The sequence below is a fragment of the Archocentrus centrarchus genome, chromosome 16, assembly GCF_007364275.1.
Source record: "Archocentrus centrarchus isolate MPI-CPG fArcCen1 chromosome 16, fArcCen1, whole genome shotgun sequence".
Classification (NCBI taxonomy): domain Eukaryota; kingdom Metazoa; phylum Chordata; class Actinopteri; order Cichliformes; family Cichlidae; genus Archocentrus; species Archocentrus centrarchus.
The window spans coordinates 16,047,001-16,061,067 of NC_044361.1; the positions used below are offsets into that span (position 1 = coordinate 16,047,001).

The following is a 14,067-nucleotide window of genomic DNA, read 5'->3' on the forward strand; positions in this document are numbered from 1 at the left end:
TTCAGTTTGGGGGCAATTTGGGGGGCTGGTGTTTTATATATAATTTTAAAAATTGAAACGCTATTGTTGATTTATTTATTTTAATTTATTTATTTTAGTTATTTTGTAGATTATCAGGTCTACATCTACTAAAGTCTGAGCTGCAATTTGAACAAAGGTTATGAGCATAATCTGGCCATATGTCTCTGATAAAGCTTCATTGAAATTATGCAATGAGTATTCAAATCTTTTCTCCCAGCATGCTTTGTACCAGGAGAAAACTGTGCACAGCTCATTATCCACCACAAGAAGTCGCCATACACCATGCAAACAGCAAGCACTCTTTGCATGGTGTGTGCATACAACTCAGTGTAAAAGATATAGGCTGCATTTAGTTACAAAATATCCTGTCTGCGATTACACTGACCACACTGAAAGCTGAAGATCTTTATATAGAATCTACAATATGCTGCAAATATGTCCAGCAGCAAGACCGATAAGAGGAAGAAGAAGTAGAGTGGTAATAATGAAAGAAATGGAAACAAAGAAATGTCAAGCTGGACATTAGGCACATAAAGCATCTAAGCCACAAGGTGTGATAATCAAATGTAAACAAACAGGGTTCCAAGACTCTAATAACCAACATAATTTATCACTTCCTCCCAGATAATCAGATATCACAGTAATTATAAGTTTTTGAATTTTGAATTAAAGGTTCATCCAAACTGTAAAGAAATTTAAGAAAATCTTTTTCCAAATTAAAAAATAAAAAAGACAACAAAAATGAATAGAAATCCTTGTGATAAAGTATGATAACAATTCTGCCTACAGCAACAACAAGCCTTAAGCAAAAAAAACTCTTTGAAGGTGTGAATGTGTGTAACCACATGCTGTGAAATTTGTCTACACAGGCGTCTGGGAAAGATCTTAATTAGCGAGACACAGGAAATGATATCTACTCTTCTATTTCTGTCCTCCTCATTGTTCAGCTGCTGTTTTTTCCAGTGTCAGGTCTGGACATCTACAGACATCACGTCAATACCAAAATAAAAAAAAAAAAAAAAAAAATACTAGAGTTCACATTATTTTGCACTACTACTAGTGAAAATTGTTTGCAGAAGAGTACAAATGCCCTGCGACAAATTGACCTTTAATAAGACTTTTATTCTCTGCTCAAAAAGAAACACTGAAAACACATAAAATCTCAATCGGGTGAAAAAAAAAATCATGCTGATATCTATACTTATATGGACTGGGTAATGTGTTAGTAATGAAAGGATATCACATTGTTTGATGGAAATGAAAATGATCAACCTACAAAGGGCTGAATTCAAAGACACCCCAAAAATCAAAGTGAAGAAACGAGGCAGCAGGCTGGCCCATTTTGCTGAAATTTCATTGCAGCAATTCAGAATAGTAATCAGTAGTTTGTATGGGCCCCATATGCTTCTATGCATGTCTCACAATGTTGGGGCATGCTCCTAATCAGACGATGGAAGGTGTCCTGGGGAATCTCCTCCCAAATCTGGACCAGGGCATTACTGAGTTCCTGGACAGTCTGAGGTGCAACCTGGCAGCATCAGATGGACCAAAGCATAATGTCACAGAGCTGTTCTATTGATTTAATCAGGCAAGAGTGGGTCAGTCAGTGGTATTCAATTTTATTTATATAGTGTCAAATCACAACAAACATTCACTTCAAGTTGTTTTATACTGTAAGGTACAAACCCTACTATAATTACAGAGAAAACCCAACAATCAAAACAACCCCCTATGAACAAGCACTTGGCGATAGGGAGGAAAAAAAGCCTCCAGCAGAACCAGACTCAGGGAGGGGCAGTCATCTGCTGTGACCGGTTGGGGCTGCGGAGAGAGAGACAGGACAAAAGACTGGTGTGGAAGAGAGACAGAGATTAATAATAACTAATGATTAAATGCAGAGTGGGGTATAAACTGTGTAAAAAGAGGTGAATAAAAAGAAACACTCAGTGCATCATGGGAACCCCCCAGCACCCTAGGCCTGTTGCAGCATAACTAAGAGATGGTTCAGGGACTCCTGATCTAGCCTTAACTATAAGCTTTATCATAAAGGAAAGTTTTAAGTCTAATCTTAAAGATAGAGAGGCTGTCTGTCTCCTGAATCCAGATTGGGAGCTAGTTCCACAGAAGAGGGGTCTGAAAGCTGAAGGCTCTGCCTCCCATTCTACTCTTAAGTATAATAAATTAGAGGAAATCTATCATTAAACATGCAGCCTTGAGGGCCTCAAAGTAAAATCTAAAGGGTTTGAGCTTGACGCATTTTTGGTCCTGATCAGATCAGCTTTTATCAGTGGGAGACAACCAGCTGATAACACGAGTGACCTACTTTTGGAGGTACCCCTTTTTTTTTGTACCCCCCCCCCCCCCCCTGCCCAAAAAAAAAAAAAAAAATAGTTTTGGAAAAGTGAGGCCAGTCCCTTTATTTTTGCAGTAGACTGGAAACATTTGGGATTGACATCAAAAAATCAATATGAGACAAAAGGCGTAACGTTAGGCACAACATTATGGTCACTGACTGATGAAGTGGATAACATCATGGCACCTGTTAGTGGGTGGGATATATTAGGGAGCAAGTGAAAAGTTTGTCCTCAAAGTTGATGTGTTAGAATCATGAAAAATGGTATTTGAGCAATGTTGACAAGGGCCAAATTGTGATAGCTAGACAACTGGGTCAGAGCATCTCCAAAACTGCAGCTCTTCCTGGTATCCTTCTGCCTGCAGTGGTTCAAGAAAAGACCACTGCAGACCAGTTTAAGGAAGGAACAGTGGTGAACCTGTGACAGAGTCATGGGTGACCAATGCTCGTTGATTCATGTGGGGAGGCAAGCCTGACTCGTGTGGGCCAATCCAACAGTAGCTCAAAATGCAGAAAATATTAATGCTGGTTCGGATAGAAAGGTGTCAGAATACACAGTGGATTGTAGTTTGTTGCAGATGGGGCTGCATAGCAGCAGACCAGTCACTCTGCCCATGCTGACAGCTGTTCGATACAAAACCATTAACAGTGGTAGCTGGGGAACACTTGCCACCAGGATGCACTATGGGAGAAAGGCAGCGGAGGCAGTGCGATGCTTTGGGCAATGTTCTGCTGGGAAACCTTAGGTCCTGCCGCCCATGTGGATGTTAATTTGTGTCATAATTGATTGTCTAATTGGACTCAAAGTTCAAACTTGCAGAATGAAGTTCAGTGCATTTATTTACAACAATGAAACAGCAAAAAACAGCAATGTAAACTGGTGTAAGTCCAAAGCCACTGATCTCATAACTCCTCACAGGTACGTTAATCATCCCAGGTGCATGAAGCTGGAAGGAAGAAGGCCCGCCCCTGGAACACAAGGTGTGGTTGACACATCCACACAGAGTGAGAGGGAGAGGGAAAGAAAGCTAGAGAGGGAAACTGAGTCAGCCAGCCAGGAGGACTGGGGGACCATGACACTTTGCCACATACTACCTACCTAAGCATTGTTGCAGACCATTGTTGTACACGCTTTCAGAGTATTCCCTGATAGCTGTGGCCTCTTTCTGCAGGACAATGTGCCCTGCCACAAAGCAAAATTGGTTCATGAATGGTTTGGGGAGCACAGGAACAAGTTTGAGGTGTTGACGTGGCCTCAGAATTCCTCAGATCTCAATCCAATCGAGCATCTGTGGGATGTGCTGGACAAATAAGTCCAATCCACGGAGGCCCCACCTCGCAGCTTACAGGACTTGAAGGATTGTTTGCTAACTTCCCAGTGTAGACACCACAGCACACTTTCAGGGGTCTAGTGGATCCATGCTTCGACGGGTCAGGGCTGTTAGTGCAACAGAAGGGGGACCAACACAATGCCTGATCAGTGAATACAGGATAGCTCTAGTTAACCAAAACTAAACTAAGGACAAACTGAGAAGATTTTGTGGCTTTGGAAAACACCAACAAAGAACACAGAACTACCACTATGAGTTGAATATGTCGTCTGTCTCATTATGTCCAGAGTTAATTGTGTTTCTCATATTAACTTTTTCTCTGTCTCTATTCCAGGAAGCAGGTTCAGCTAAATCTCTGAGTTTGTTAACCCTGAAATGAGACAAACTTGGATTTTCAGTGAGTCACTTACCATGGTAACAGACTCTGTGAACATTTTCTTCAACAAGCTCTGAGTGTCTCTCTGACTCCTCCCCTTCTGCTGCACCTGAACCTGTCTGACACACTGATTTGTTTCTTCATTCGATCAGAGGAGGGAATTAATTTGAAGATGTTTATGTTTTTACAAGCATTGAAATCCCAGTTAGACATCCTTTCATTATTTCTCGCACGCAACATGAGCGCTTTCACAGCTAATTGATATGAGCTCTTATTGTCAATAGGCTATAAGGATGGAGACAGCAATTACATTACAGATTTATTATCAGCTTAGAATAAAATAAATGTTGTCTGTTAGTCAGAATAAAGTCTCCATCTTTGTAACTCTGTGACTCTTTGCAGAGTAAAGCAGCTGTCAGGCTGTCAGTCAGTTCATCTGAAATATATGTTACTGTAGCAATCACAGTTTAAATGTATAAAGCTTTAAATACATAAAACACTGATCAATGATGGATCTTTTGTCGTGTTGTAAAAAGTCACACTGATGGAAAAATGTTTGGATCTTGGAGATGATGTAAATGTTGATGAGGCTGAAATTACTTTATGACTTGAAAACTGAAGTAAATGTATTTAAAGTGGCTTAAATGTGACTTAAATGCTTAAAGTTATGGTGTTCGAAATTCAGAGCATGAATCTTGACATATTTTCCACTGAAAATCACGTACATCAGTCTCAGTGAACCTACTCAGAACCGGAAACGCCCAACGGGATCATAGGCTCACTTGTACAGTCCACTCGCACAGCAGGAGGGAGAAGGATCATGGAATCAGAAAGGATAAGGCCCATTTCCAGTTCACACTCCAGTCATTTCCCAGGTCATCCAATCCTGATCCATTCATAATGGCTTAATTTTTTCCTGACACCATCTGTGTTCTTTATTTAAAATGGCTCATCCTCCCCACACTACCACACACTACACAAAAAACAAAAAACCAACAGGTCCAAAAAAACCATGTTCCTATTCCTACAGAGGGAGAGTCCATATTAGCCAAAACACACTACACTAGATACGTAACCATGCAGTCACTGTTAATACCTCAACCCTGCCTGAGTGCGCAACACACTAGTTGACCTGTCATAAGACTTTCTAAAATACAACATGAGGTTACAAAGGTCAAGGTCAGAGATGTTCTTGCCTCCCACCAAGGCCTTAAGCATATGTGCGCATCAGATATAACAGGCCTTACCTTCACCCCAGTAACATTAAAGCCTACAGTGTTCATTAATTCAGTGTGTGTGACTAATATACTTTTATCACATGATATAAAAATAGTGACAGTAGATATCAGTATAAAGGTGATACCAAAAATCCCCCAACAAAAGGAAGGGGTCTTTGTGAAGTTACTTCAGTGAAGTTGATATAGAGTGCTTAATATTTTGAGTAACTTAATGTTTGTGATTGCGACAGGTTACTTTTGGTGAGGATTATTTGTTACTATAGGTTTTGTTGGGGTTTTTGTGGATAGTAACTTAGTAGTAATAGTAACTTTGTTTAGATGGTCCTCTGGTTTGTGACTGTTGCACTTTTGGGTATGTTATTATTGCTTGAAGTGACTGTACAACATTTGTGTAAGGGTGGTTGTTATGGCTGGGGTTAAAAACCAGTCATGTTGTAAACCTCCTTGTGTAACTTGTCTCTCGCTAGTCTATCTGCCTTTGTCTTAAAATGCTTTTTTGGGTAAACAAAATTGCAGAGAGACATGGAACAGTGTTAGTATCTTGAGAGGACTTCTTATTGGATCAGTGTGTGGCTGTCTGAATGCTACGCTTTGAACGTTGAGTCTCTGCTGTGTTTGACATCTGTGCTTGGTTTCCCTGGTGGCCATTATTTTTTCCAGTCTAACGATCTGAATGGCCAACTCATTAAACGTTGTGATGTTGCGGCTGCGGACATGTAGGCTCAAGTGTTAATTTTTGATTTTTTAATGATTGTACCATTGTCACTGGAAGTAAAATTGTCATGCATTGTTTGAATTTGTTCTTTCATTTTACTTTATTTAAGGGACCAGAGATCCTGTGCAGGACTCTGGTTTTTTGGAGGGGGGTGTGACAACCCACTCTGCCTACCTTTTGGTCTGCTTGTGTCGCAGAACTCCTGCAAGCATTAGAGAGCTGGAGTGGCTCGTTTGCCAATCAGTGACACTGGCAACACCTGGGCCAAATGTGTGCCAGTGCTCTATATAAGTTCTCACAGATCAGTTGATGTGGGGCTCTCCTCCGTGAGACACTTCTTTGGTTTTGGGTCAGGTTTCTTGCACTTGACAACACTGCATATACTATTTCTTCACTCATGCACTCACTGACTGTACTGACTACACATATCGTGGTTAGTTTAAGTTCTCCCTCTGTTCCTTTAAAATAAACAACCTTTTAATTGGCATTTGTGTGTGTCTCCCTTTTTTGTCATGGCCGTGCGGCCCGGTTCGTGACAGTTACAGTCAGCACTGACACGTGATCATATTCCTCGATCCACTGGGTTAAAATGAATGCTCTGCTCTTTAGTTACCCATTGCTATGGTGAATCTCCATTGCTGATGGCTTTCTTTCTCTACTCATGCACCCACTTTACTCAGGGCTAACATACTCAGAGTTGATTGAACTATCTCTGACTTTTCTGTTCTGGAACGGGAAACTCGGAGTTGCTGAGCTCAGAGTTGATCAAAAGTCAACATAGGGTGAGTAAACCCAGTGTTCCGTGGTCACAAAGCCTGAAAGTAACTGAGGACCGGGTCCTCCTCCTATATTGACTGCCCAACCAAATTCTTGCCAACCACAGAACATTGGATACACATGAACAAGCTGATTCACCAGAAACTTCAGCCACCTCTACTTTTTTCCCATAGACCACCACATAGGGGCTATGGGAGATGATGGTTTGATGACGGATTTCTTTCTGTACTTAAACCTGAAGTGAACATACTCAGAGTTCATTGAACTTACATTAATGAGCTCTTCTGGAACAGGAAACTGAGTTGCTGATCTCAGAGTCAATCAACTTAGTTTATTTTTAAACTTTTGATGAACTTGGTTCCTAGAATGGGGCACAGAAAGCAAATTTCTGACTCATGTGCACATGTTCCTGTTATACTAGAGAAGTACATTGTTCATTTTAAAAAGAATAGCTTGCACAGAGCATGTTCTCCTCTTTCTCACTGTTACTGCATTGTATTTCTTCTCAAAGCAAAATTTAGCTGAAAAAAAGATGAATAGTTACAAGTTAATTCATTAGGTAAGCAACTGTTTATCACCATAACACAGCAGCGTTATTTACAAGGGACCATCAGTAGAAGAGGAACTATGATACAGATTTTATTGTTACTGAGTGTATTCAGGTAAAGGTAATAGAATACATTTCCCCCTTTCTTTTCTTTTCCCACCTGAATAAATAAAGATACATTTTTCAGAAATCCACATCAACACTTTGGTGGGGGGAAAGTAATTGGCAGGATAAGCAGCAAACAAGCCTATTTACAAGAAACTAACACCTTGCATGAAAGACAAAAAAAGAAAAGAAAAATTAAAGTAATGTTTTAAAAATGACTCAGACCCATTATTTAATTAATTAAGACAAAGACAAGATATAATATGCTGCTTTTTTCTTTTTTTAAAAAATATTTACAGCTAATCATGAGGTAAACTACGAAGATACATTTATGTGAAAGTTTTCACAGGACTGTATGCAGTCCTGTGAAAAGAGGATCTTATTTATGATCTTATTTACAAGATCAGACCTCGCCATGCCCAGAGAAATACTGAGATGGGGATCTCAGATTCTATAGGCCTCAGTTAGCATGTTAAATGTTAAATGTTAAACAGTACAATTAGAAAAAGACTGATGGGTTGTTTAAAAGGGTTGCCACAAGAAAGCCTCTTCTCTCTAAAAGGAACAAGACAGCACAGCTTAGGTTTAAAAAGTTGCATTTGAACAAATCACAAGACCTCTGGAACAATGTCCTTTGGACACATGAGATCAAAGTGGTGATGTCTGGTCATAAGCTCACTGCACAGCGCCATGTTTGGAGAGAACCAAACATGGCGCTGTCATACCAACTGTCAGCACGGTGGTGGAAGGCTGAGGATTTGGCCTTGTTATACAGCTACAGGACCTGGGCAGCTTGCAGTCATTAAGTAGACCATGAGCTCCTCTCTGTACCAAAGTATTATAGAGTCAAATGTGAGGCCATCTGTCTGACAGATGAAGCTTGGCTGAAAATACGTGTAGCAATCCCAAACACAGCAGCAAATCTACTATAAAATGGCTGAATAAGGGTAGATTTGTGAGAGTGAGTAGAACTGAATATGAAGTAAAAATATGAGCTGTATCAATATAAACATTGGCTTAATCTTTATTTATGTGTTCCAAATCCCTTCCAGGTCATTTCAGGGGGTAAAGGTTTGCAAACCTACCATGTTTGTCATGCAGATATTCCAGCTGCAGTTTCATTTTCTTCCTTCTGCAATTGTGACTCAGAGAAATGAAGCACTCAGCATAATAACATGTCAGATACAGTACAATTTATCTTGGCCATGACAACAAATATGTTTCCTGTTTGCTGGCATGGCATGGCAACTATTTCCTTGAAATTTTGTGCTCCTGCTACTGTGCCTATTTACAGTACCTATTTATGGGTAGTTGAAGTGGGAATTAAAAAACTTCTCATCATGTTGGAAAAGGACATGTCCTCAAACAATATGCAGTAAAATACAAATTTCCTGAACTTACAGTACCAGTCACATTGTTTCTAGAATATCCAAATCAAGGCAGTCTTTGATTATGACTGTGGGAATATTCTTCATCTCACCCATACAAGTATGACAGTAGCTTGTATGAAAGTACTCATAGGTAAGCTTTTTTTTAAAAAACTTTGCTGATAATATTTGCATACTTAAGTATGTGGGCCATTTAATTAGGCTGTTGCAAAACACCATAAATAAAAATATGAAATCTAAAGTATGAAGGGAACATTATATTCACAGGGACATGGACCAGGGAAGCATGTGGGGTATGTACACAAACACATCTTTTGGTCTTTGGGTCTTTTGGAAACAGGGTCCAGAGCGGACCGTTTCAGAAACACACCGGCTTGTGTTCTCATGTAAAGGCTTGAAACCGGGGTGATCTGAAAACGGGTGACACGCACGTGCGCACTATGTTTGCAACAGTACTCAAGTTAAAAAAAAAACAAAACAATGAAAATAAGTTACAATGAAGCTCTAAATATTCACAACATCAAAAAACTCTAAGCAAAAGCACAAAAACCCTGGAGCCACGACACAAGCATCCCTCTTTTTTTACTTTTACTATCTTGGTTTAGGAGACAGAGGCATTTTGTACATGTTACTATGCTTATTCATATTTAATAATTCCTTTATTATGAAGGGTTTAGTTAGTTCCTTCCTGTTTTACTTTATTAGTTTCTCTGTCTTGTGTCTTGTCCCAAGTTTTACTTCCTTCCATTGCTGTTTCCCTGTGCTGAGTGTCCGACACGTTTTCTCCTGATTGTCCAGGGTATTCACTCATAGGCGTGTCTCGCTTCTTTCTTGGTTGTGGCGTTTGTCGTACTCTTCAGTAATCTCACTTCTGCGCTCCCTGCCTGTTTCTTGGATTCAGTTTGCATTTTTTTTCTTTCACCATCTGGATTTTGTTTGGACTGCCTGTTTGGATTTTCCACCTTCCAAAGGTGCGTTTCCTGTTGATTAATACTGCCTGATTCTGCGTTTGGGTCCTTTCATTCTACGCAATAGGACACATCCTGACTTATTATGCCTTTGATCTTACTGGGGGAGAAATAAAACTGGTCTCTACTGGATCCATACTTAATTACAGTCTTTTTTCTTTACTTATTATTATTATAAGTAATAATAATAATTATTACTCATTTCAGGCAACAGTTTCACAAAAAAAAAACAAAAATAAAAACTTTCCAGGCACTGACACATCCGCACACACGCACATTGTTCAGATTAGCCAGGGAAGTATTTAACTTCCATCCAAAAAAGAAAGAAAGTCTGTTTCCTGCTCGTGTGACTACTCAGTGACCAGCGTGCTGTGTGTTAATCTGGTTTTAGAAGTTGCGTTTCATGAGGGTTGAACTGAGTAGTAATGTTGCGTCCACTGCCAGCTTCGTGACTTCGTGACATGTGAATGTGGCCAAAAAATATTTCAGTGTCTGGAATCAGAGTATCAGGAACCTTCTCTTAAAAAGTCGCAGTGGGGAAAAAAAAAAGATCCAAATGTTATTCACCTCATCAACATTGTCAGCTGCTGATGAGTTTGCCCCGAAAAACAGTGGTCTTAATGGATATTGGATGGTGAGCTTTTACTACGTAAATACCTAAATTAACCACAGAGCGCAGATGGTGGAATTATTTTTATAGTTCTCCACCACAAGAGGACGCCGTTGACCATGCATACGACAACAATAACGGAGTACAACGGATACGCAGAAATGACTGTATGAGAATAATTTCATGAAGCGTCAATGATATGCAGCAGAGATGTACAAAGAAAAGAAGAAGAACAATAAAAAAAATCACAAAAAGTGTATATATATATATATATATATATATATATATATATATATATATATATATATATATATATATATATGTGTGTGTGTGTGTAGACACACACACACACACACACAGAAGACGGGGAAGCTAATTCTGAATAGAAGTCAAAGTTGTAATGTGTGATGTGAAATATGGCAAACCAAAGAATAATGCCCCCGCCCCCGATAGAAATCTACATGTTAAAATAATAATGATAAACATTTTGTTCAAAGTAACAACTGGTTTTCTGAAGGTGTGAAAATGCATTAACCACATGTTCTGCTCTGTATTTTTTTGCCTGCTTAGATGTATCATTCAAAGCTTGAACAGCATACTACTGATAAAGATCTGACTTAAGGACACACAGGAAGCACCATCTGCACTTCTGTTTCAGTGCTCATCATCATCTCGCTGCAGACTTTAAGAGTGTTAGTTTATCTCTGCATCTACAGCCATCACGTCAGTAACAGACAGGGGGGGAAAAAAAGAAGCCTTGACCTGTAATTCCTGACTCTACCTGGTTGGAAGAGCCATCACTGAAACATCACCATGTCAGGTGAATGTATTTTAAAAGTAATCCAGAATCTGGTGTATCATATTTATTGTGTCATATTTTGCAGAGTTCATGAAAATATTTGTGTTACAGTGTGTAAAAAGCCACAGATACTTCCTGAAGTCTAGCTCTATATTTATTCATGGGAACATTTCATTTGTGGCTACAATGCTTTAAAATTGTTTGCAAAAAAGTAGATATATATGAACTTTTACAATGTTGTTGAAACTGACCTTTAACAAGGTTTTGATATCTTCTATCATCTTTTTTTACACCATTATTGTAAAATTCAACACTAATCATGTTAAATAATATGATTACAAAAGAAAAGGGGTGCAAAATTATGATAACATAAACAAACAGACCAAATGAAATATCCACTCTTTGTTTTTCAATGGTATGTTGTGACACTAAGGGGTTTTTGGCTTCATAGGACCTGACTTCAAATTAGTTGCAGTGGTGACGTAGGCTTACAGACAGGAGGTTTAAATTCTGTTCACCCACCAGGTGTCTCAATAAGTCTCTTTATCAACTGCCTTAACCACAATACAGGATCATTATTTATGGTACTCTCAGCCAACCAAAGTGATAAATAAAAACAGCTTTCTTTAAACAGATAACTTTAACTGGCACTTTTTTTCTTCAGTCCAGATTAAAACTGTTGATAATGTGCATTGCTAAGTGTGATGTAACATTTTAATGGTAAAATTTTATAGCATGTGTTGAAATAATAAAAAATAATCACAAAAATCTCTCGCTGCAGATGAGAACAGCACATCCTACGATTACTCTGGTTACTATGATGACCCGAGTGACTACTCTCCTTCCAATTTCAGTGATGTAAAGAACTTCAGCCAAGTGTTTCTGCCCACTCTGTATAGTTTGGTTTTCATCCTGGGCTTCATAGGTAAGTGTGTCCTCTTGTGTGAGTTGTGTTTACACATTGCAGGGACCTTTCTGGGAGAAGAAAGCAATTTTCCCAACTTGCTTATTGTTACTATTTTACATGCAACAGTATGAAAGTCATACTATTTGTGTTTTCTCTCCCACAGGTAATGCGCTAGTGGTGTATGTTGTGCTGAAGCACCGCAACCAGAGCAACTTGACAGACATCTGCCTCTTCAACCTGGCTCTCTCCGACCTCCTCTTCGTCTTCACGCTGCCTTTCTACTCTCACTATGCCAGCGCTGGCCAGTGGACTTTTGGAGGCTTCATGTGCCGTTTAATCTCCGGCTCTCACCAGACTGGCTTCTTCAGCAGCATCTTCTTCATGATCGTCATGACGCTGGACCGCTACATGATCATCGTGCACGCTCACAGGGTTGCACGTTATCGCACGATGAGGGCAGCCATCACTCTGACCGTGTTCATTTGGATGCTGAGCTTGTTTGTGTCTCTGCCGGACTTTATCTTCACAGAGGAAACCAAAGAATCCCAAAGACTTGGGTGTGACTATCCCCAGGAGAATAAAGTCTGGGAGCGTTACGATCTGTTCACCACCAATGTGCTGGGTCTCGTGATTCCCCTGTTGGTGATGGTAGGTTGCTACTCCAGGATCATCCCCACACTGGTGACCATGAGGACCACAAAGAAGCACCGCATAGTCAAGCTGATCATCTGTATAGTGGTTGCATTTTTCTTGCTCTGGGCCCCATACAACATTTCCCGTTTCTTGAAGTTTCTTCAGGAAAAAACAATAATCCAACAGGACCTCACCTTGGACAAAAATTTAAGGCTGTCAGTAGCAGTGACCGAGGCTATTGCTTATACTCACTGCTGCCTGAACCCCATCATATACGCTTTTGTGGGACAGAAGTTTATGAGAAGAGCCTTGCAGCTGCTGAAAAGGTTGGTGCCTGGTTACATCAGAAATTTGTCCAACAGCTCATTCAGGAGAAGCTCGGTTATCTCCAAGTCTTCTGAGGTCACCTCCACTTATGTGATGTAAAGGGTGGATGCCATGAATGTTATTACTGCAGCCCATATCTTATTTTTTCTTGCAGTGATTTGTTTTGTTAATTTGGTAACTTCTAACTGCCTCGTACCGCAATGTTCTTCACCGGTGTCTCGTTTTCAAAGTTTGTCTTTACGTTTATACCCTTTGAATCTGCAGTGGTATACTTTTTTTTGATCATAAGATTTCAGCTGTAGCGCTGCCATCTGCTTTACAGTATCTCAAGTGTTTTCTGTGTAATGCAGCTATGCAATGCCCTTTCATCCTCTGCTCAGACTTAATGAACCTTGCATGCTTTAAACTGAGCCTGTGGTTTGCAGAGGCCTGTAACAATATGTTTTCTTCACAAATGTTTATAATAAGCAGGAATTTAGCACAAACATACCAAAAAATAGAAAACAGACAACACCAACATGACAAAATGGAACATTTTACTCTCACGTGCAAAAAAGCGTTTCATTCAAATGTATGTAAATATAGAGTGAGGTGCTAAAGGCACACTTTCACATGTCACATGCCATCTTTCAGAATGGAGTTTGATGAATTGATATGTAACAAACTTTCAAGTGTTGAGTTTTGTCCCAGTTTTGTAAATATGTGCAGAATAGAGTTTTATAGAATGCATTTTATTTTCACCTCAGTAAGATTTGCAGCTTTTTCAGATGCCCTTTGTACAAAACCTGCTCATTGTCTTACATTGATATCTGCTCTCATGTTTGACTTTATGCACTACTTTTTTTTTGCATTATGACTCCTTGTATTTGTAATAATCTTTGCCAACAAAGTTGATTAAATCTACATGACTCATCTCTCATCCTGGTTTTGTGTGGTGGTTTTCTTAAGACCATAAGTGATGGTGCACATTTT

At 39.5% G+C, this 14,067-nt stretch overlaps 1 protein-coding gene across 3 annotated transcripts; it reads left to right on the top strand.

The window, feature by feature from the left end:
• Positions 1–9,628: 9,628 nt before the first annotated feature.
• LOC115794413 (C-C chemokine receptor type 2-like) lies at positions 9,629–14,002 on the top strand. 3 transcript variants are annotated; one of them, XM_030749916.1, is made up of 4 exons: positions 9,629–9,822; positions 11,000–11,249; positions 12,010–12,153; positions 12,299–14,002. In XM_030749916.1, the coding sequence occupies exons 2-4, from the start codon at positions 11,243–11,245 to the stop codon at positions 13,192–13,194; spliced, it is 1,047 nt and encodes a 348-aa protein (XP_030605776.1). In that variant the 5' UTR covers positions 9,629–9,822; positions 11,000–11,242; the 3' UTR covers positions 13,195–14,002. The 3 variants fall into 3 exon arrangements, with proteins under 3 accessions (XP_030605776.1, XP_030605778.1, XP_030605777.1); XM_030749918.1 differs by having other exon boundaries at positions 11,088–11,249; XM_030749917.1 differs by having other exon boundaries at positions 11,146–11,249.
• Positions 14,003–14,067: the final 65 nt, after the last annotated feature.